This window comes from Spermophilus citellus (assembly GCF_964194105.1).
Source record: "Spermophilus citellus genome assembly, chromosome: 13".
Lineage (NCBI taxonomy): Eukaryota > Metazoa > Chordata > Mammalia > Rodentia > Sciuridae > Spermophilus > Spermophilus citellus.
This window is the reverse complement of record NC_138193.1, coordinates 60,537,113-60,561,894: the sequence shown is the minus strand read 5'-3', so window position 1 is coordinate 60,561,894 and position 24,782 is coordinate 60,537,113. Positions and strand designations below refer to the sequence as shown.

The 24,782-nt window shown below is 37.2% G+C and overlaps 1 protein-coding gene across 4 annotated transcripts in view; it reads left to right on the top strand.

Moving 5' to 3' along the window:
* The window catches only part of MEIS1 (Meis homeobox 1), a 138,059-nt gene that overhangs the window by 108,704 nt on the left and 4,573 nt on the right, over positions 1 to 24,782 (top strand). For 2 of the 4 annotated variants that reach the window (XM_081264459.1, XM_081264461.1), the window contains exons 9-10: positions 4,136 to 4,212; positions 24,136 to 24,194. In XM_081264459.1, the coding sequence (XP_081120585.1) occupies positions 4,136 to 4,212; positions 24,136 to 24,194 (136 nt within the window). Of the gene's footprint in view, positions 1 to 4,135; positions 4,213 to 24,135; positions 24,276 to 24,782 lie in introns of all 4 variants that reach the window. The other 2 variants (XM_081264458.1, XM_081264460.1) reach the window with 1 other exon arrangement.

Sequence of the window (24,782 nt, the reverse complement as noted above, 5' to 3'; positions counted from 1 at the left end):
AGCTGCCGTGTTTTGGAATGGATTTCCCAGGTTCTCCCTAAAATGGCCCTTTTCAGGGATCACTTTTTGTTTCTTGCAAAATGCCTTCCTTTGCCAATGCCTGCTGCATGGCCTCCCCAGCCCTGTGGGTGGAACGCAATGGGGCTTTGAATGTTTTTACAGCGGTCTTGCCCGTGGCGTGTTGGGTTTTTGTCAAGTCATTTTTTAAAAAAAGTCTACAAAGGAATAGCTCATAGAGTCCACCAAAAGCTTATCTAGTAAAGATGCATAGGATTTAAGACATTTAAACATATTGGGTTTCAGTTTTAAAGCCTACTTCTTAGTGAATTTTTGTGGATTAGCTATGTGAAGTCATGGCTTTCATGTGATTTGAGCAATTATAGATTTTTTCCAGGGAATTGAAAGTTTGTGGGACAGGCCAGGAACTATGAGAAAAAGAAAACATTCAGTTGAGTTACCTTAGACCAGGGCTTAGACATTCTGTTGATACCTTTGTCCCCCCCCCCACTTAGCAGTGACCAAATTATTTTGAATTTAATTTTGTTCAAACTCATTCATTTCTTCATAGATATCTTTAAAAATTATATATATCTGAACAACTGAAAATTGCTTAATGGAGACAAAGTGCTGGGTCTCCTCCATAGCTTGAGGCTGCCTAGCAATTACACTGCATGAAATTAGACACAGTTTGTTCCAATTACTTAAAATCAGATCACATGAAAAGTGACAGAGGGAAAAAGAAGATAGACCTTTCTCATTTTATGATAAATTATGAAATCAGAAACTACATGATGTGGAAAAAAAAAAAGAACTGAAATTTGCCCTGAAATTTTGAGAGCCAAGTTCCTACTCTTTGATGATTTTAATGATCCAGAGAGAATGTTCCCGACACCACTTGCATAAGGAGAATGTGAACTCAGTCTGCTTTATAAGAATGTATGTAAAACTTGCTCGCCAACAGGCATGCGAAATTCTCTTGGAAACACAGGACAAATAAATTACTGTGACAATTCTCGATTTTCAGAGTAACTAAAGATAAATGGCATACATATTAATTTTTATCCAGTTCTGGTCATAACATTAAGACACAACTAATCAGATGGGGCAAAAGGCATTGCTTTCCAGCTGTTCTGAAGAGGGACTGTTGACTCTTGAAAAAAAAAATCAATGAAAGGAATTTCCATAGGACCTGGAAAACTGTAAGCGTATAGGATTACAGAAAATATTACAGATTAGAAATTGTCTGCATGTCTACAACTTCATATGGAAAATAGTTGCCAACAGCTAGATGTTAAGATTTGCATATTTCAAAATTAACTTTATAATTAGTTTTGGGTAATACTGTAAGAACTGCTAGTGTGAGTAACTTTTGATGGATCTTAGAACTCCAGGGAACAGAATCAAGGGTTTGAAAAGTTGTCCTTTGTTCAAAGACGCACAGTCAGTAAGTGGCACCATAATGTATACAACCTAATGGGGTCATTTATATTATGTACAATCATTCAACTAGCATAGAGATATAACTACTATATATCAAATTATAACACAGTATTCTGTTCATAGGATAAGATATTCATTTGTTTTTTGTTGTGTAGTGAACTGTTATACAAATAGGAACTGTGTTTTAAACCTGAGGGTAACGGGTTGCTTGTAACTCAGTTTCTAGTGATGAGATTTTTGCCTACAATGGCCAGTATTATGTTGAGTAGGGTCATTGTCACCTACAATCTGAGCCTAATATGAGTTTTGTATGCTTTTATTTTGAAGAGAATGTGTCGATAACACTTTTAGGAAAGAAGCAAATAAAATAGTGTCATGGATTTCAAATTAGATTATTTATACTTTGCTTTATTTCTTCATTTATTTATTTTGGTGCTAGGGATTGAACTGAAGGGCCCCTTACCACTGAGCCACATCCCCAGAGGGGATTTTAAATTTTTATTCTGAGACAGGGTCTTGCTAAGTTGCTTAGGGCCTTTCTAAGTTGCTGAGGCTGACCTTGAACTTGTTATCCTCCTGCCTGAGCTTCCTGAGTTGGTGGGGTTATAGGCATGTGCCACTGTGCCTGGTGGGTTGTTTATACTTTTTGTGGGCTTTGAAAGAAATCTTCTTATGCGTTTAGGTGTTGCATCCAAGTGCAGAGTGTCTGTATATCTTGGTATGTTATAGCTGTTCTCCTGATTCTACAGCTATTTCTTGATTTCCTATTAAGTACAAGTATGGGCTTTGAGGATAGTAAAAAAGGAAGAAAAAATGGTTTAGAGTTGGTAAAGGAGTGGGAAGAGAACCCTTCCAACAAGGAAGCAAATAATTAAAACTAGTGTTTCACCTGCTAGTAGGGAAATAAAGAAAATTTTGATGTGAGAAGATGAGGTGGGGAGATGAAGAGTGGGGAGGTAAAGCTTGACCATGGAGCCCTGAGAGTGACGTCCAGAAAGGAGCCTGAGTGACAGGGAGAAGCTTGGCATTTTGAATATAACAGTAAGAAGATAGTGTGGGTGGGCAAAGAGGAGGGACAGGAGTCAGAAGAAGGCAATAAGATCTGAGGGAGGTGGGCTGCCTGCATGGTGGCCGTCTTGCAGGCTGTGATAAGCAGTCTGGAGGTCTTTGAACAGGGGACATGTATGGGGATTATGCAAGGTATTTGCCACATCCTTTGGTCATAGTGGGATTTAAACTCTGGAAGGGAATGAGGAAATATCACTGACCCCTGTCTGCTGTGGGCCATCCCTTGTGCTGGCCAGTTTCCTCACCTGTAAAACAAGAGGAATGATAGATTCCATTTATGTCACTCAAAGGACTATAATGGGGATTAATTACCATCCTGTCTGTAATATACTTGAAGCTCTTTAGAGAAAGGCACTAAAGTCCATGAAAGCAAGGCCTTATTCTAATTGTGTATTTATTGATTAAGTGACAATCAAAGACAAAGCTTATGGGAAAAATTGCTATATCTCTGCTCTCCACAAACGTATCCCACGTGTATAGATACAGAACATATTTAAACTTACATATAAGAGCATTGAAGTGGTCATTAACAAGTCTTTTTAGCATCTAATCAGACATTATTAATGAGATTAAAAGCTATGTTAATTAGCATTCAATAGACCAGAATTTAGTTTCCATGGCACAGATAGTTAAATTAAGGGTTGTGGGGGTGCCCTTTCCCATTCATAATGGAATAGAGGGTTGACTCTCAGAACAATTTTATCTATGGAGAATTCCTAGGGAAGCCACATTTCAAGTCAGTCAGTGTCTCCATGGGCAGAAACCACATCCTCAGCGATTCTCCCAGACTTTTTAGAAATGTGTATGGAAAATTTAGATATACTTGATTATTGAACAAAAAGTGTTTTTGCCAAAGCTAGTTTCAGTAGCGTTCCAAACATTCTTATGAGAAGGGATGAATTTCATTTTCTTATTGAATCCTGTTGTACTTCTTTATCCACTCTACCTTGTGAGGAACATAACTGGGTTTGTTGTTAGCATGCAAAATATGCTGATCTTTGACCTTGCATTGGTCTATGTGCAGAACCCTAGCATGTGTCAACATTGAGACATGGAAACCAACTTGGGATAAATCTTGTTTGTGCTTTGCTGAAGAGCTAAAATGAAAAGTGGTTTAAACAAAATACACCCACTTTGATTTTGCTATTTGCATACGGCAATATGGTATCTTAGAGGGAGAATGTCAACTTAGTGCTGGGGACCTCAGCAGATTGTTGGTCAAAATGCTTCCTCAGAATTCCATGGTTCAATGAAAGGGTTTAACCAGGATATGATACACTTGTAGATGGTTTAAAAAAAAAAAAACAACTCTTGTCCTTATTTTAATGCTATAAAATATAGTGAAGATCACACTAAACTTTCTGTTTGCAACAAATAAACTTGTTAAAGGATCAACTCAGTATCAAGGTTCTGCAAGTATCCTAAGTAGCTATTTATACACTTCACTAATCTTTGTAATTGGCTTGTCTTTTACTGCCATTAATTAGATGATGTAGTATTCCATTAATAAGAGCGACACACCTCAGCATTTTTACCTTTAATTATAGACTTCACTAGACACTTAGGTTATTGACAGAATGGCCTAAATATTGCCTGATGTACACATATCCTTTTTGTTCCCTTTCAGCATCCTTACCCTTCTGAAGAACAGAAAAAGCAACTGGCCCAAGACACAGGACTCACCATCCTGCAAGTGAACAATTGGTAAGCAATCTGGCCTTGTGTTTACACACAATCTGTTTCCCCCTTTGGCAACCTGCAGCTAATGTTTTGCATTGAGAAGCCACACCCAGTCTCTGCAGCTTGTTGAGTCAAAGGTGAAAACAAACTGTTGACTGATATGTGAGAACACTTTCTAGTATGGAAAATAAAACAGTGTTTTGCCTTCCACCTCTTTTATACCTTGACAGGTTTTATGCGTGGGATGACTCTGTGTTTAACTCACATTCAAGATGGCTCTGATAATGTTTGGCTCTCTTTGACTCTTTTTCCCTTAAGGATAATCGATAGAGTGGTATCATCTTGTTTTCTACGAAACACGAAAACCCACCGTCACCTATCGGTCAGTTTTAAATTCATGGAATAACCAAATTCATTTAGAATTTGTTACACGGTCAAGGGTGGTCTCCCTATTCTCTTATCTCCCAAATATTAAAAGGGAGAAATTGTGTTGCTACTCTGAAGCTATTCAAAACATGATGTGTCTCAGGACTATGCAATACTATTTCTAAATTAGGTGTAAATTCCTGATTTGGGGCAAAGCTGGGATTGTGCACCAAGTACCAGACAACAATATTCTGACTTAATATATGGTGATGTGGCAACGAGGCTTTGAGAAAGTATGATTTATTACCCTTTGTGAATGTGCTGAAAGCCAGGTTTCATATAATCACCCAGGGCTAGTGTCATATTTGAAGGGTATTGAAATCCAATATCCCCTACAACTAAGTGTATCTAATTAATTGTCCTAATATTTTTAGATTAGTGTTTATGGTGGCGAAACCTTATCCTCTTTGATGTAAAATCCAGAAAAGGCCCAAAGCCCGGTTGGGGAAAGGGGAGAACTGGGAATGCCAGTCGCAGACAGAGTATTTCTTTCTGTTCCATAAGTGTCAAAGATTAATATTACAGAATCTCTGATTACATGGCCTAATCCATTTTGGTGAATAAATTCGTTCTTGATGTCCATTGCACCTAAATTAACAGACCCTACCCTGTTAGAGAGCCTGGGTGCCTTTGGGAGAGATTTCAGATATATTAAACCCCATTACAGAAAATGTAATTTCTGTCAATATAATCCCATGTATTCTTCAATTTAGTATTTTAGAGATAACAAGCTACTTACAATATATTTGCCTTTGGAGGATTAATTTACAAAGTGCACTATCTGCAAGACACAGACAGACTCACACAAGCATTGCTTGTAAGGGTTATCAATTTCTACGACCTTACCGCAGCCTTGAGAGATCAATTTTTGCAGCCCTTTTAGTCAGTGGAGAGGGAACCCACCAAAGGCACACTATGTCCATAAGCTTCACTGGGGGTTGTGTTGTTGCTGAGGTTTTTGGTTTGCCTATTTTCACCTGCTATTTCAAGACTGTTCAGTGTGCATTTTTGGACTTGTCTTTCAAAGGTATCTGGCTGGTATTAAATGGGAGACCATCAATTTTATGGACCCACTTCAACCCACCTCTTTTTCAATTCACACTGATGGTGAGGTGGTCTTCACACAATGGAGGCTCTACAAACATTACATTTCCCTGGGAAATGTTCTTGTTTAAGGGTAAAGGAGTGGCAGGGTGAGCTCTCTAATTAAAGAACGCTGGAGAGCTGCCTTCCAGGTGATCTATCACTACATGCCATCTCTCTTCCTCCTCATGGTTGCTAGCAAACTCCATCCATAACATAGTTACCAGAGCCTAGATTCCATTACAAGTTGCTTTCTCTGAGCAGACCATCTTAGAGGATATTTCCTGTGAACTCAGGGGCAAGAAGGCATTCGTGTGATTTCAGGTAATGTGTATGGACTGTCGTTTTCCTAGATTCGGTGTACAATCTCGGATGGGTGGAGGGGGCAACACATCTCAACCAGTCTGTGATCGTAACTGGACTTCCTGTTTCGTAATTAAAAGAGAGAGGGGGAAAAAAACTTTAAAAAAAGATATAACACCTACTACAAAATATTTTTTCAAAGTATATGCATACTTTACTTATTTTTGCCATGCTGGGGACTGAACCCAGCACCTTTAATACAACAGGGAGGTGCTCTACTACTGTGCTACCTCCCAGCCTTGTTTGCAGGCTTTAAACATACTCAATTTGGTGCAGACATAACTTTAAAAAAATTGCTTTTACTTAGTTATTTGGGACATAATGCAATTCTGTGCTTACCTGGCACTTTGTACACTGTGTTCTCCCTCCTTGTCCTTTCTGGAGTTGGAAGTGACCCTTGTTTCCACCTCACCGCCTTCACATTTGGCCATTGTTTTAACCCTTAATAACTTGGTCTGCTGTAGAGAAATGTCCTTCAAATAACCAAAAGATGTCGGAGAGATTGCCTTTCTAAAGTGTGGTGAATAATGGCATCCCTATGTTTCATTTTTTAATGTTTTGTTAATTTTCATCTAAATCTTCTTATTCTAAGGAGCTGGTAATAGATTTATTTTTCTTTAAACATAAAGTAGGAAATGTGATGCAAAAATGGGGAAACCCAGATGGCACCATTTTGAAACCAAAGATCTCAGAGAATCTTAAACTGCCCTATCTGGAGACTGAAGATCAGAGAAACTGAGGGGTGGTTATCTTTTTTACTTTATTGTATTGCCAAAAATTCATATGGTTTTTATAGGCAGTAGTGCATGTCTGTAATCCCGGTGGCTTGGGAGGCTGAGGCAGGAGGACCATGAGTTCAAAGCCAGCCTCAGCAAAAGTGAGACACTAAGCAACTCATTGAGCCCTGTCTCTAAATAAGGCTGGGGATATGGCTCAGTGGTTGAGTGCCCCTGAGTTCAATCCTTAGTACCCTTCCCTCCCCCACCTGGACCCAAAAAATAAAATCATACAAAGCTATTTTGAGAGCTTGTAAACATTTTATTCCTGTACAGAGCATCACTCCATGATGTTATTTTCCTCTAGAATTAATGTATTTTTAAAAAATCATCACCAGTGTTTTAGTGTTTTGCCTTCATTTCATATAGACACAACTTTTAAAACATTTGTGTCTTCCTTCTTGGATTCCCTAAAACTTGTTAACACACATGTCCATTTTTGTATGAACTCTGAGTCACTGTTGATGAGATTTCATAAAATGCTGAAGGTCAGGTTGGGTGTAGATCAGTCGTAATTATTGGCAGCAACATAATGTATTGAAATACACAAAAATATGTAAGTAAAAAATATAAACTCATGTCGACTTGTTAGCTTGTCATAGAACCTCTGGATGATGTGGTTTTTAAGTTAATCTGTGACTGAAAATGAGACAAGAAGTTTGATGTGTTGTAATGGTTCTTTACTCCATCACTGAACTTATTTTACCTTCTTTAACTGGCATAAGTGACATGTGCTACCTCCTGCTGTAGAGGACTAAGGATAAAGTAGATGGGATTGGCCAGGTAAAGGGCAAAAGAGAATTTCAGTGTAAAATCACAAGACAGATTGATTAATTAAAATAATTTTTTGGAGTAAAAGAGAATCGTGAGCCAGGCCCAGTGGTGCATGCCTATATTCCCAGTTGCTCAGGAAGTTGAGGCAGGAGGATCGAGTTCAAAGCCGGCCTCAACAACTTAGCGGGGGCCCTAAGCAACTCAGGAGCTGTCTCTAAATAATAAAAAAAAAAAGTTAAAAGGACTGGGGGTGCCGTTCAGTAATTAGACACCCCTGGGTTCAATACTTGATGCCAAAAAAATATATAAATAAAATGAAAATAAGGAAATAATTGTGACAAATCATATTTGGTCCCATCAGAATAAAAACAGAAGGAATTTTAAAACAGTTGGCATGAGTACCAAAGACATTCGGGTCTTAAGATGGAATGTGAAATTTATTAGATGAGACATTGTAGGACCAGTTATGCCATTACATTTTTTTTGAGAATTGAGGCAATTATGAAAATAATTTGGGTAAATTTTTTTTTACCAAAATTATCTCATTTATCTGAGGTCCAGGCATGCTTTTCCAAAAACATCAGCTTCCCTAACTAATTGCCTAAATATTTCAACCTTAAATATGTGGTAATCTGAGATTTAAAGCATAATCATTTTTTCAGTGTAACATGCATCAGACATTTATGTATTTTCCTTTTTTTATCTAAAAAATGGTAAATGGTAGTATTCAGGGCTTTTGTTTTTTTATTGTTATAGTTGTGATAAATACTTCTGTTATATAGCAGTGAACACAATATTCTGACATTTTTGTCATTTATGTAGAAACATCTTGAATTTGGGGATTAGATACTTATTTAGGTCTTTAGATATTTTGGTAAACTTTAAAGAAAATATAAACACACACAGAGATTCAATCCTTCATTCTTTTTTACCTCCTGAATTGACCAAATTTATTTTTTATTTTGAAAATATGAGTATAGCATGGTCCAATAAAACCTGCCTTATATATTTTGAGTCCAGTGTTGCAAACCTGGGGATTTGCTGTGATGATAACTTAGGCTGTGTGGTTGTACTGGTACTTGCTGGATACCACAGACACATGGTACCTGCAGAGCTCTAGCTTAGGGTGCACTGAATAAATTTTATAGTTTCTTTGTTTACATCTGAACACTCTTCCAGTGAGGCCTGATATTAAATGATTATCCTTTTATGATCTGATATGGGTTTTAGGTGCAAAATATATAGTATAGGTGAAATACAGTATGTATGTCAAGAGAAAAATCACTCTCCACAACAAGGCATATAAAACTCCAGGTAGCATCCTAACATCTGATATGACACTGCAGAACTATTGCTCTCCACAGTTCTTAGATTTAGGGTACACACCAGATTTTCCTAGTTACTTCATTTATTGCCTCTGAAACTACAAAGCATTCAGCCATCACTTCCCATTTATTACTACTGGAGGGAAAAGTATGTTATCCTTAGAGATTTATGCCTCTGGCAGGTAAAAATGTAAACTTATTTTTAAAAAATCGGATCTCCTTCATTATAATAAACAGATTCGATGGGTAAAGGTCAGGTTTCTTTCTGAGTTATGGTAATAATGTAGCAAATAGTTTTATAAGTAATCAAAGATTCTATAAATACAGGTACCTGTTTAGATGTAAATGTTAAAACATTCACAAATTATCCTTTCAACTTCTGTGATCTAAAAATCAATAGGGGTCAGAGGGTTTCATAGAATTGTTCTGCTTTTTCTTCCAGCATAATTTAATAATACATTTTACAGATGTTGTTTAAACATTAGGCACAGATTGTTTTGTCAATAAAGCTAAACAGAGGCATGACACAAAAGCAAGGAGAGCAGATGTAAAATAAAACAAAACAAAACAAAAAACAAACAAACAAACAAAAAAACCAAGACCACACCAGTGCGAACACAAGAAGCAGAAGCCCTGGGTTCACTTGTTTCTATTCAACAAAATGAAAGTGTGGGCTGTAGAGTGATTTCCTTGCCTTGAAATCACCTAGGGATGCAACAACCTTGCCCACACACACACAAAAAAAATAATTTTATTAAGCAGGTGATTTCACTTTTTCCCTTGAGAATTTCAGTGTAACCCATATTTGAAGTAGACTTCTTAATTGATCAATGGAGTAACAGGTGCAGTATTTTTAAAAGAAGGAGAAGCATAAATAGAAGAACTCCCCAGAACATTTCAGAATGTGGTGTTGTTCTTCCAGCCTCGGTTAATTGCTCTGCTTTTCACCTTGAGTGTCAATTCTAATAATATTACCTTTACAGGCGCTTACTCTGGGTTTAGATTATAGCAATCAGTAATACTCACTAGATAAAATACTGTCTCGTTGCTCATAAGAAAATATTGAAATCAGTCAAAAAATGTTTAGCTTGCATATTGCCTGAGACAGGGCTGGCAAGCCGCCAGACAGGCAGGGTATTATTAGGATAGCTGAGCAAATAGCTTGCAGGGAAAAGAGCTGTGAATTTAGAAACCTTCAGGTATTGTCATGTCAGAGAGTTTTAGGAGTTCAACAGAGACATTGCTTTTGTCTGCAGATTTTCAAAATTTCCAGCAAACAATCCTCTTTGAAAATGACTCTGCAGACTATTCAATATACTTTATTGTCAGTTTTACACCGTAAGTTTACTTAGAGCTTTTCCCCACTGTGTAAAGTCAAGTCCTTAATACTGTTAAAGATGAAAACCCCCTGAGGAAGGGGTAGGTGTTGGCCCACTGTGCTGGATGGAAAACTCTGCCCCTTCCCCTTGGGGACCCTGAGTCTAGGTGAAAGATAAACAGGAAGTTCTGGGATATGGGAAGGAGGATTTAGGAAAGTTCAAGTATAATTCATGTAACCAAGGCCTCTCCTCCAGCCAGCACTGGAGGGCAGTTTCAAGCTTTTCAGGAGAACAAAAAAATAGCTCCATGCCTGAAGTATAGAGCCAATGCAGCCTGAGGAGGTGTTGCAGGACAGCTGAGAATTGGGCTCCCAGTGAGTTGGGAGACTGATTCACCATAGGCTTGGTGTTTCTGAATACCTGTGATTCCTTTCAAGGCAATTAAAGCATGGCTTGGAGACTGACTCTGAACGTGATACCTGGATCAGCAAGACTCTTGCATCCGAATTAAATTAGATTTGCTGTTTGCAGTGTCTTAGCACAAGTGTTTGGTCAAAGAAATGAAGAGAACTCCCTGAGTGTCATGCCACCTAATGGAGCAAGACTTGATCCCTTGTACCTGGAGAGAAGGGCTGAGGGACATCACGGTCAAAGTGGAGCTTAACTCTGCCCCACCCTCAGGTGGCTAAGGAGCAATTCTGGAAGCCTCCTGACAGTGTGAAATTTACACAGGGGGACAGAGGGAGTAAGGGGAGGGAATAAGCAAGGAAATGGACACTGGAGTCAAAACATTTCCTCTGCTGTCCCCATTCCTCACCAGATAGATACGTGTCCTTGCTCAAGTCACTTTATCTCCGGGGACAGCAGTTTCCTCTGTCTTAAAGTGGACATGGAGGACAGTTGAGTGTAGACTCTCAGCTAATATTCTAGACTGTGTGACAATGGGCACCCAGCAGGATGTGAATATTCTAAAGCTGATCTCATTCCTGGTCTACCCTAGGAATGAAATACACACACATTCACACACACACACACTTTGATAAAGATGCAAACAGGAAAATTAGTTAAAAAGTTGTTACTTTTCCTCATCTTAAATAAACAAATCACATACTGTAAAATAAAAACTAGATGAAATTAAACATTATCGCAAGACATGAAAAACATGTGTGCTGTCATTTTCGGATGCATAATAAAGATAAATCAGTTGTTTTTAGCAGTGTGCTGTGAGTCTGTGAAGGGCATGACAGATAATAGGCTTGAAATTTCTGAAGTTATTGTACAGCAAAATTTGTTTTTTCCTCAGGCATTCAATCTTTTTCTCTAGTAATTTTGTACATGACAAACTTTTTAGTGGGTGCATTAATAATCTATAAGTAATGGGTTGTCAGGTGTCAGTTAGATAAGATTAAAAGACTGTTTAAGCATTATCCATTTGCTTCTTTGCCTGCATTTTATAGGTCAGGAGAAATAACTTTTTGAATTGTGGTCGTGTGTGCATGTTTCTTTCTTTTCTTCTTCTTTTTTTTTTTTCCTCGTCTCTCTTTCATTTGGCTCCACTCCAGGTACACGTGGAAGAACTGTATTACATTACATAAATCCTGCATGTAGGAGCAGATTTGAAACTCACACTATGTGAATCAAGGGGACAAATGTCTCCACTGCCTCCCATAAATGTATCTTCGTTTTAAAATGTTACTCTTTGTCCTCTCAAAGGAACTTTGTAAGGGGAAACAGACCCAGCTGGGGGCGTCCAAGCTGTCTATGGTAGTGAGTTCCCTGCAAGTCAGGTTTAGGTCTATTCTTGTCAAATCTGTCTTAAGTGTGTTTACATATAGTTTGCCTTTCTGGTATTTTCTGCTTGCACAGACCTGATCTCCACCTATTTTGTGTCAACAGTTGCTGAGGCTAATGTTGGGTGATTAACCGTCGAGCACTGAAGCTCTTGGTTGTGCCCAGAGAGACCGTCTAGGGCTCTCACTTACATCACCATCTTGCTGCAGGCTGCGCCTACAGAAAACAGCATATTTGAGTGGTTAAAGAGTCAGTCTGAAATATTAAAAAAAAAAAAATGGGGCAAATGTTGCCTCCTTGTTGAATAAAACAGTTTTCTCTAAAATGGAGTAGAACCAGAGACTCAGGGGAAGGAAGTGTTTCTGAGGGTGAACGTTGTCTCAGATCTGGTCTGCATTGCTCCAGCGCGTGAATGACAGGTTCTCTGCAGACGCTCAGATTATCTTCTACTCCATTTTTAATTTTTAAGGGGAAAGAATATATTCAAAAGAGAGGGAAAGAGAGAGAAGCATAAAACAAACACCCAACATCATGAATACTTGTATCTTTGGCAAAGACAGGGTTCTCCTGTTCAATGCCTTCATAATCATTGAAAATTTTCCTATTTTATTTTCATCCTTACAAAGCTTTTAGTTTGATCTATTAGTATGAAAAATAGCTAACTCTATCATGCTCTTGACACCTGAACACGAACAAGTAAACAAACAAACAAACAAAAAAATCTTAATCTTCTCTGACATCCTTGAGAGTTCTTTTCCTTTTTGCCCTCTTAACTAACCAAGTCTACAAGATTAGATCCTGTCCCTGAAGAAAGGAAAAAGTATTTCCTTTCTCAAACTTGTTAACTCTTTCAGGTCCATTGGGGATTATTGGTCTTGGACTCTTGAGTAATTTAGTTCAAAAATGAATTTTTTTGGTCATCAGTGAGATCTGGCCCTATACTGACAAAGTGACTTTCCTTTTGTCCAAGAACAGTATACTGCCAGGGAGGAAAGTTAAATGCAGCATGTGATTAAGTAATAAGTTTTCAGTGTATTTACTCTAAAATGTGGAATCAGATATAAAGCAGCAGATTTGAAGACTGGTCTAATGAAGGGTTTTGTTGGACTGTATCACTGGAACATCTGCTGTGGTTGACTTTATTTGATTCCTAGTTTGGGTCAGAGTTCATATGTACTTGGAAAGGGCAGGGGTTTGCGATATTGAAAAAAAAAAACTAATGGAAAGAATCGTGCATGTCCAAAAGATGCAAGATCTCAGCCCTCATGGCTGGTCACCTGGCAGTATTGTTTACAGAAAGGAAAGTACAATAGGTTATGGCAGGGATTCCCACCCTCAGGGCCAAGGAGAGGCTAGCGGGGAGCAGAGGACCAAAAGACACCTATCAGAATCATTCTGAGTGAAGGCAGTATATAAAAAGCACATTGGAAATTATATTTTAAGTCATGCTATTTTTTTTAAATCACAAGTAACAGAAGAGTTTGTGATTTTGAAGTATACCAAAGGGAGCATGGATTAAAATTTTCAGCCACTCTGTGCCACAGAACCATAGAGTACAAATCCTAGGTGGGAGTTTATGCAGCATTTGACAGATGAGTCTCAGCATGGAGACAGGACTGACTCTCAGTTCAGTGCTTCATCCTTTCTGCCTGTATATATTTATTTTTAACAGCTTTAATGAGATATAATTCACAAACCATACAACTCACTTTAAATGCACAATTCAGTGGCTGGTAGTAGGTTCACAGAGTTATACAACCATTCCCATAGTCAATTTGATTTTTTTTTTTTTTAACCACCTTAAAAAGAAATCCTGAGTCCTTCAGTTGTTACCTTTCCCCATATTTCCATCCCCATCCACACCAGCTCCTGGCAACCACTAGTCTACTTTTTTCTCTCTAAATTTGCTTATTGTGGATATTTCACAAAAGTGTGGTCATATAATATGCAATCTATTGCATTGACTTCTTAATGTTTCCAGGTTTTGTCCACATTCTAGCATGTGTTATTGGCACTTTATTCCTCTGCATGGTTGAGCAATGTTCCGCTGTATGGATATAACACATTTTGTTTATCTATTCATCGGTTGGTGAGCATTTGGGTTGTCTTTTGCTGCTCTAAGCATTTGTGTACAAATTTTTGGCCCATTACCCATTTTTTGAGAATCATAATGGTTGTATCCCAACAAACTCCTGTCTTAGGCTTTACCATGTGCAAAGCACTTTTTGTAAACATTAAGTCACTTGCTTACCACAATTTGGCCCCTGAGTACTGCTGTGATCCCGGGGTCAGCAAGTGGCAATCTTCCTACTCAGCTCTGGACACTGGACACTACTTGCACTGTCCCTGCCAAGGTTCAGTGTTTCAACTGAGATAATGAGTGATGCTTGTTCCAAGTAAAGGGAAGTCACACTGACATTCAGCAACTCAGCAGTGAAATGCAGTTTCCCCCAAAGTGACTTAGATGCCATGAGCACTTGGCAGAGATTTGACAGGTTCCAAGAGGAAGTTATTTGTGTTCGTGCTATTGTCCTCATTTGAGACATTTTGTCATATATCTTAGTCAGGAGGTGTAAAGGGTCTATAGATTGTGTATCAGTGTGTATCACATAGAGCTTTGGTCTCAAAGTTTTACAAATTGAAAACATTCATACAGTGAACATTCCAAAGAACAGACACAAACCTCTGTTCAAGTCAAGTCATCTTCATTATGCCATTCCATGGCTTAATTTTGTGACCAGGTAAAATTAGGTAACAAGCTAAATTTTGAGATATCTTCCCTTGGCCTGTGTGGAGATTCCAGGCCCAGGTATGTGGGTGAAGCCTTGGGGAGCTGAGAAATGAAAGGAAGTGATCCTCGAGAAAGGAAAGAGCTCAGAGGAATCCCAAGATGGTTTTAGGACTCATAGCACCTTATACAGGAGCTGGTCACCGATCTCACACAACAAGGGTTTCAAGTCCAATCATTCAGGGCAAACTTTCTTTAAAAAAATAATGAGTATGTAATCATTAGAATGATCATACATCCCAAGGGACATTCATGCTTTATGCCTACTGCTCGGCATTATCATTAATAGTGTCCCTTCACCTTCAAAAGTGTTTAGTTTAGATGATAAATTACCTGCTCATTCTACTTGTAGTGGAGAGTGACAGAAAACTAGGATTTGCTTTAAATAAATATATTTATTCAGTGAGGGATGTCTAGTTAGATGCAATTTTATTGACTTTTTGTGAGTATGAGAAAATTAGAACTTCAGTGAAAAGATGGTTCAGCTATTTAACAAGAGAGACACACATCTAATCTTTGTGGATATTATTTTAGCTGAGAAAGATTTGCTATATTAACCTATTGCTTATATATTGTGCTAATAATCATTTTAAATCTGTATAACTTAGACAAACTACTATTTTTCTTATGTTAATAAGATTATATGAGCTTGAATTTGGCAATTATCATAGATAAGTAAATTTTTATTAAGTGCCATTTTGATGCTTGTCAATAGACACCTGCTGGGTATTTCTTATGCTCCATGTGCCACTCATTCCATTAAATTTGGAGCCCAGAGCTTTAATAATCTAGGTGGTGGCAAGAAGTAACAAAAGAAATAGAGGCCTACTAAGGGAGCCATCTCTCCTTTGAATTTAGGTCAGATTAAATCTTTTAGTAAGCCCAGTTTTTAAAAAAATCATAATATTTGTTTTCAAGAAAATTTGTGTAGCGTATAACCAGTGATGAATTATTTTAAAGTTATTTTAATGTCTTTAAGTCCAAAATAATACATAGATTTTTGTTAGCATTTTACATCATCTCTGTCAACTAATTGGTGATATTTTTTCACTAACTACTTTGAAGAAAATTTTAGATAGAATTGACTTCCTCAACTGTGCTAGAAGACTTGAGTTCTGAGATACCTTCATCACTTCTAGAGAAAGGAAGCCTTCTCATACTGCTAACTGGTGGGCTTCCTGTGACATGAGCAAGTTCTAATACTACATTTCTAGAGGGGATGGAGAGGAGAACTGAGTGCCTTCACCCGCCTGTCCTGTCTACTGGCCTCCCAGAGCCATTCTCCTCCCCGACCTCCAGACACACAGATGATGGATTGCAGTCTTGGAACTGTGGGATCCTGGAGGAGGTTAAGAAACTAGAAGAAGGTGCCAAAAACATGATTTCATAAGGTTTGACTTGAGATCGAGTCAACCTTCTTGAGTGTCTTAAAATCATGTTTTATGAAGTTTTATTTCACAGAAAAAGGGAGTGTAGAAGACTTGGACCCTGAAACCGGCCAGTTATGGATCATTAAGTCTAATAAGTCAATGTAAATCTACAATGAAGATTTCCAAAATAGGATTTTGCAGTTAGTTTTTTTGTTTTGTTTTGTTTTTGTTTAAAAGAACAGATAGTTACAGATATAGTTGGGAGATAGCTAGAACTCTTTCCCCAAGGGTTGTTTATAAAACATGCCTTCAAGTTATTAGGAAATGTTGACTTAAAAAATATAGATAGATAGATAAGGTTTTATTTAAATGACTGTGATACTGTTGAAAGAAAGGCTATGTCCAGGAAAATCAGGGAAGAGAAAACGAACAGAATTCTAGAATTCGATAATTACCTTCCCATATGAAATTTTGTATTTGAAGATTTTTCATGAGGCTTAATTCTAAAATTAAGAAGTATTTTAGACGCTGGGGCTGTGGCTCAGTGGCAGAGCTTTTGCCTAGCATGGGTGAGGCACTGGGTTCAATTTTCAGCACTGCATATAAATAAATAAAATAAAGGTCCATTGATAACTAAACAATGTTTTTTTTAAAAGAAGTATTTTAGAGATTACCTAAATGTATTAGTTATTATATGCACATGTTGTTAAATTTTTATTTATTTATTTATTTATTTGGGGTTGAACTAGGGGTTGAACTCAGGGGCATTTAACCATTGAGCTACATCCCCAGCCTGCCCACACCCCCCCACCACCTTTTTTTTTTTGGTATTTTATTTAGAGACAGGGTTTCACTGAGTGACCTAGTGCCTAGCTAAGTTGCTGAGGGTGGCTTTGAACTTATGATCCTCCTGCCTGAGCCTCTGGAGCCACAGGAATTACAGGCATGCCCCAATACACCCAGCTATGTCTTTTATTTTAAACTGAATAAAGAATAATGCTTCCAGAAATTAACACTATTTAAATTATACTTAAAAATCTATGGTGTTACTTATTATTATTATTATTTAAATATATATGTAGTTATTCCTAACTATACCTACATATCAACCAAAGACAACTATAATTAATTGTCTTTTATGGATAGCATATGTGTAGAAGGCATTTCCACTAATGTATCTGTCTAGTTAAAGAAAACCTTTTCTTAATAGTTTATCATTTTAGCTTCTTGGGCCTATAAGGATGTTTTAAAATCATATCTATCCATACTTAGATGGATAACTCCACATCGACCACTGTCCTACTGACCCATTCACATACCTAGTTAGTACAAAGCTCAATAGGGGTGACAAAGAATCACATCATTGTCTAGAAACAAAACCATTTTGATTTTATGTGATTTACTGAGTTGGCTGTGGCATGCCAAAATAACTAAATATGGACTCCCTTTAATCATCAGTGCATAAATAGGGTGGTACACAGGAGTAGAACTGAGTAAAGTTAGGAACACCAAGTGAGCAGGTCATTTTTCTTTACTTTTTTCAGTATTACAGGAATTATACAAGGGAGTTAAAGAGCAAAAAAGCATATGAAAAATGTTGCCTGTGGAACTGTGGAACTGTACTTTGTATTTTGGCTCCTGGCAGGTACCTGCTATGGTCTCCTTGCTCCTTCTGTTTCCTAAGAAGAGAAAACTGATTTTTTTTTAAAAAATATCTTTTAGTTGTAGGTGGACACAATACTTTTATTTTATTTTTATGTGGTGCTGAAGATTGAACCCAGTTTCCCACACGTGCGAAGCGAGCATTCTACCACTGAGCTACAGCCCCAACTCCAAGAAAACTGAATTTAGTAATCCAGTTTCAGGGAAAGGGACCAGGGAAGGAAGTAGAGGCTACACTGAAGGAAAAGATCAATTTCAGAAAGCTGTTCTATCAGATCTTGCTCAGAAAGCAATTCAAGTATCCAAAGACTGACAAAGAAAGGAGATAATGGAATTGGCAGAATGGAAAAACACTTAAAAAGAAAGACTAATGATAAACAATTTGTGAGTAAAGAAAAGAAAGAATAAAACAAAACTTCCTGTGTTTTCTTTCTTTTTTTTGGTGCGGGGGAGGGGGCTTGAACCCAGTGGTGCTTAACCACTGAGCCATAACCCCAGCCTTTTTTCATATACAGCTATGAAATATATATATATATATATATATATATATATATATATATATATATATATATATATATAATATAAATAATTTACATTAGAGACAGGGTTTTGCTGAGTTGCTTAGAGCTTTGCTCAATTGCTGAGGCTGGCTTTGAACTCATGATCCTCCAGCCTCAGCCTCCCAAGCTGCTGGGATACAGGAATATGACACCATGCCCTGTACTTCCTGTGTTGTCTTTCTTTTTTAAATTTTTTTCTTTTAATATTTTTTTCATTGTCAATGGACCTTTATTTTATTTATTTATATGCAGTACTGATAATTGAACCCAGGGCCTCACATGTGCTACACAAGCGCTGTACCACTGAGCCACAACCCCAGCCCCTATGTTTTCTTAAAACATAAATCAGATTCACTTCCTATATTCCTTGTCAAATTCCTATAAAAATGCAAAGAATAAAATTCAATGTTTAGTTGATCTCAGGTCTCAGATTTGGGGAGATTTTTTCCCCCACTTTCAACCTTATTAGAACTTGAGACAAACAACTAAGTCAAAAAGAAACACATCTCTGGTTATTTGGACATGGAATAAAGCTATAAAGTCAACCCATTCCCTTCCTTTCTTTTCTAAACTTCTTGTTTGGAGACAGAAGATAGTTTGGTGGTGAGAAGACCTATTGATCTAATTCATGATTGTATAAAAGAAGAAATACAAGGATGCTTTCTAAATCAGTTGCCTTTCACTGGAGGGAGTCCAGTTCTTAAAAGTATGTCAAAAATGAAGATTGTGTTTTCAAGGCATAGTATGATTAAAAAAAAAATACCTTCATGTCCAAATGTGATATGGAAAGCCAAATGAGACATTTTCTAATTTTAAGGCAACCTTAACTAAAATATTTACTTTTTAAAAAGCCCAGTTTATGGCAAATTTGAATTACACTCTATTAAACAAAAGTATACAACTATTTATTTTAATGAGAAGCAAAACTGTGACATTGTCATGTATCCCTGACATTCTACATCTGAGTTTTAAGGGCTGTTATACTATATATGAATATTGATTATAAAATAGTAAGTTTTCTCTCACATCTTCAGACTAATAAACTCCTTAGAGAGCGCTTATCAATATGGAAAACTCTAAGATTGTATTTTACACATATATATTTTATTTCAAACTATTCTGTGGCTCTTAAAAAAGGATATTTTTATTGTGTATCCAAATTTGAATTTTTTCCCTCTCTCACTTCTCTTCACAAACAGTATTTCTTCTATTTTCAAGCTTGAATATGTTAAATGCTGCATTTATTTGTACACACACACACACACACACACACACGTAAGAAAACTAATTTACTGGTGCTTCTAAAAATGATAGTGTTTTAAGAAGGAAAAACATTCATCTAAGCTCACATCAAATGTGAAGTCTTTTTTTGGTTCAGTGTTTAGAATATTCTTGACAATTTAGACTCTTTCACAATGAAAAGTAAAGCACTCTGTCACAAAAGCAGGGAGGATGAGACTCAAGGTCAAAGGGCATTTTAGAAACAAACAGCTGGACCAGTTTATTTAAACAGATAGAGGGAAGGGGGAACTGACCTCAGTTTGACTTATAGTGGGAGGAGCAAGAATGCCACTTTATTACTTTGCCCAGAAGGAAAATGTTTTTGTATCTGAATTCACCCCCAAAGCCATTTAAACACATAGCTCTGCTATATGTAGCTTGATTCCAATGAGAACATCCATGTGAGATAGACTGGGACAAGAGGAATATCTCCTAAGGAGAATCAAATGTTGACATGGAGTTAAGATCAAAAAGTGATGTTGTTTTAAAAAATAAATTATTTGCTGCCTACGTGGTTATTTTCATAGAAAGACATCCATCATGACCTCATATAAACAATGAGTTGTTTATTAATGTATGGAAATTATAATTCAGTAATGTTCTGAGAGCTTCCTGAGTTGTATGTGTACTGATAATATTTTATTATGTTGATTTTTTAAATGAAGGTTTTCTTTTTTTTAAGTTTGCATATGACAGCAAATGCATTACAATTCATGTTACACAGATAGAGCACAATTATTTATATCTCTGGCTGTATACAAAGTATATTCAAACCAATTTGTGTCTTCATACATGTACTTTGGATAATGATGTCCATCTAATTCCACCATCATTTCTAACCCCATGCCCTCTCCCTTCCCCTCCCATCCCTCTGCCCTATCTAGAGTTCATCTATTCCTCCCTTGTTCCCCCTCCCTACCGAACTATGAATCAGCCTCTTTATATCGGAAAGAACATTCGGCATTTGATTTTTTGGGATTGGCTAACTTCACTTAGCATTATCTTCTCCAACTCCATCCATTAACCTGCAAATGCCATGATTTTATTCTCTTTTATTGCTGAGTAATATTCCATTGTGTATATATGCCACATTTTTTTAATCCATTCATCTACTGAAGAGCATCTAGGTTGGTTCCATAGTTTAGCTTTGTGAATTGTGCTGCTATAAACACTGATGTGGCTGTGTTCCTGTAGTATGCTGTTTTTAAGTCCTATAAGAAGTTCTAGGTAGACTTCCTAATGTAGTTTTCTGTTTTTAATGAAAGGATTCCCACATTGACACCTATATAAACTATAAGTAGCTTGTATCAGTTATTGACACCAAACAAAGAAGCAGATAGCACCAAGTATCTGTGGGCTTTTAGCTATGGGACTGTGGTAGGTATTTGCTCTCCACATAGGGTCCAGGGTAGGCCTGGAATAAGTACGGTTAGTATTGTCCCCTGAAAACCTTCAGAGGGAAGCAGACAAACCTCAGCAAACTGAGCATAGAGTGGCCCAGGTGGTGAGTGGATTCAAAATACTAGAAAGACTCACATTCTAGGAGGAACTTTCTAAGAACCGTGGATGTGTAATCTAGGGAAACGAGGAGGAAAGGCCTATGGGTCATGCTGGCTGTGTTTAAATATTTGAAAGGCTATCCTAAGGAAGTAAGATTAGAATTGTTTAAATTACCCCAAGGAGTTGTACTGCAAAAGGATTTTAGATCAAGTGAGACAGGACCTTCTAATGACCTGCCTTGCCCAGAGATGGACTGGACTCTCAGGTAAGAGAGTGAATTTTCTTTAGAAACAGAATCAAGCCGGGTATGGTAGCGTACGCCTGTGATCCCAGTGGCTAGGGAAGCTGAGGCAGGAGGATCACAAATTCAAACCCTACCTGGAAAAGTGAGTGAGGCCCTGAGCAATTTAGCAAGACCCTGCCTCAAAAACAAAACAAACAAAAAGACAGGAGATGTGACTCGTGGTGAAGTGCCGCTGAATTCAATCCCCAGTATCACATTTAAAAAAAGGAAAGATAGAAAAGAAACAGTCCAACAGTCTAGAATCTACTTGGCAAGGATATCATAGCAGAGAATCATAGTGACCAAACTTGATAACTATCAAAGCTTTTCCAAACCTGACTTGTAATTTTTATATGATTCATGGCTTGAATAGTCATGGGCTCAGCTCAAACTGAGTTGGTCATTAGGAATTGGTCTTCGGGAAATCTAAAAGCATGAGTGTAAGGCAAATTTTAGAATTTTGATAAATTGAGTCCCTTCAACATTTTTTGAGTAGCCTTGTCTTGGTCTTTATACACAAGCAGGGAAGCCACCAAAGTTCCAATCTACAAGACTGAATTTCAGAGTCATGCTTATTCCTGGACTCAACATTAAGATTGCTCAAAACCAACTAATTTCTAGATATTTAATCTGGATTATATTTAATCCAGATATAATCTGGTTTGTATTTAATCTGTATTTAATCTGGAATAGTCTAGATGGGTGACACAGCAGTGACCGTGTTCAGGTCATAGCCTTAGGAGGGCTTTCACTACCACCTGACAGCTGTGTGTCTTTCAACAAATTATTAACTTCTCTTGGGTAACACGTGACCTCAGATCAGTCATTTAATTTTTCTGAGCCATGGCTCCTCATCTGTTAAAAGTATGTCTTCCAATTTTTAGGAAAGTAGTATAAATCCTATCCATCAAATATAATGTTTTAAAAGGGACTTGAAAAAAGATAGTTCAAAGACTGAATTCCTGCAAATTATGAACACAGTATCATAAATAAAGAGCGGCTTTTTGCTCTCTTACCTATGTTAGTTACTATGAAAATTACTTTTGGTATATGCAGAATATTAATATTAAATAATTTTCTAATTGGTCATGCAGTGAAGGCAGCTAATGAAAAAGCAGATTTTTTTTTCATTTTAATTGGTTATTTCACATGGTGTTTGTGCTACACCTGTGCTTATAATGAGAATGGAGAATTAATCTAACCTTCTGCTCACATGATTCCAATTTTCATGGTTTATACAAGATAATGATAACCTGATTTGCAACACAATTTGTTGTAGATCTGTATTTTAAATATTTTTATTAGTAGTTCAGGGACTTCATATACAGGAACTGATATATATTGCCAGTAAGAGTTAGCACCAACAGTGTACATTTTAGTTAGATTCCAGTTTCATTATTTATTTTAATTACTTCTCAGATAATGAAAGAACATAAGAAGATACAGGATATTGAGAATCTTAAAAATGTTATAAAGTATGCATTTCTGTTTTAAAAACCTGTCCCTGTCTAAATAAAAGCCCTGGTTTTTAGGAACTATTTTCCTTCGCTGAAGTGGGCAGGCATACAAACTAGAATTCACACTGGACGATAGAAACTTTAATTATTAATAGTGCATTATTAAACTTTTCATTGTATTTTTTTATGTCCTGTTCAGATTTGATATATTCAAATCTGAGTTGGGAACTAAAAGCAATTTAGTATTTCAGAATCTAATATGTTCTCTTCATTTTTTGTATTTGATATGTAATTCTTATTATGCAGTACAAATGGATCTTAAGAGTTAGAATCTTTTGTGTGTGACTTTGGAGAGCTTATGTCAGCCACTTTTTAATATTTCAATGACTAGCCATTTTTGGAGAGGTTATGAAAACAATAGTACCCCCCCCAAAAAATCAATTATTAAGAGGGTTAAGGTAATTTAACCGTCTTAATAAATGTTTATAAGTTTTCAATAGGAGTTGGAGAAAGCAAATTATAAATTCAACAACTGTATAGCTGTGACCTTGCCTTGACCTCAGACTTTGCATAAAGAGAAAAAGCCACCCCAAGAAATCTCTACAAGGAATGCATTTCTCTGAAGTCCCCAGCAGTGTGAGTTAGTGGTGATAAACTCCAGACATTCTCTCATTTGATGGTGTGCTGCCATCCCAGTTCATTATCTTAATAGTGGGCATTAAAATAGAATTGGGTTTGCCAAAGGTAGGGGAGGTTTGGATAAAAATGGCAAAAAAATAACTCAGAGAGCACAAGATTGAAGTGTCGCTAATTCAGAGAGGTAACAGATGCCCTCATCAGCATCTCACTCTACACAAAGTCCCCCCTCTTGCAATTGAAAAGATGGTGGCTAGCATTGTTTCCAGAAAACTCTGCAAATTCCCCCATGAAAAGATGAAATGGAAGTGTCCAACTGTGGTAAAACAGGCAAACATAAATCAACTCAGAAACCCCAAGCCTTGTACTCAAAGGTCACCAAGGGTTATAGGTTTTGCAGCCTGTGAAGCTGTACATAGAGCGAGGGAGAGATTGGATGCAGTCCCATTTTGCCAAGATCTAGCTTTGCCTGACTGTGATTCAGCTCTTCCTCTTCCTCTGCCTCTTTTTTTTTTTTAAGGAATAATAATTTGCTTCACTTTCTTGGTTGCAGGTTTATTAATGCCCGGAGAAGAATAGTGCAGCCCATGATAGACCAGTCCAACCGAGCAGGCAAGTCCCCTATAGTCACTGTATTCAAGTCACGCAAGCGAAAACCATCCTCAAGCCATTCACCGGGAGGTCTGCTACCTGGTAAATAAACTGGGAGTGAGTACTAGGAGTGCTTGGCAATTAAAATTAAACCAGTTTCATTTCATAACAACACTAATCAATTTAACATCGTTATAAAATGTTTGGAGAAAGTAAAAAAAAAAAAAAGCCAACAGAGAAAAGTAACCCCTAAATCATATGCTCAGTTACAATATTCTTTGTACACATTCAATATATTAATGTTATTTTTTTTTCCCTGAGTTTGCCTTCTTAGCTCTTTCTGCTACTATGACCACTCCCTGGTGCATGGCTTGGTGTGGAATTGCTGTAAACTTTATTACCTGTCAAAAGGGCAAAGGGGTCAGGATCGCTTGTGGGACTCAGTAAAGTTCAAAGACATTCAATGAGGTAGAGCTTTTGTGTGCTTTAATAACCCAAGGCAGCTCACTTCTGAAGCAGCTTTTCATGTACAGTTAAAACATGGGATTCAGGTAGTCATATAAATACACAGTTCTTATTTCTCAGGCCTTCTCTTGTTAATATCCATCC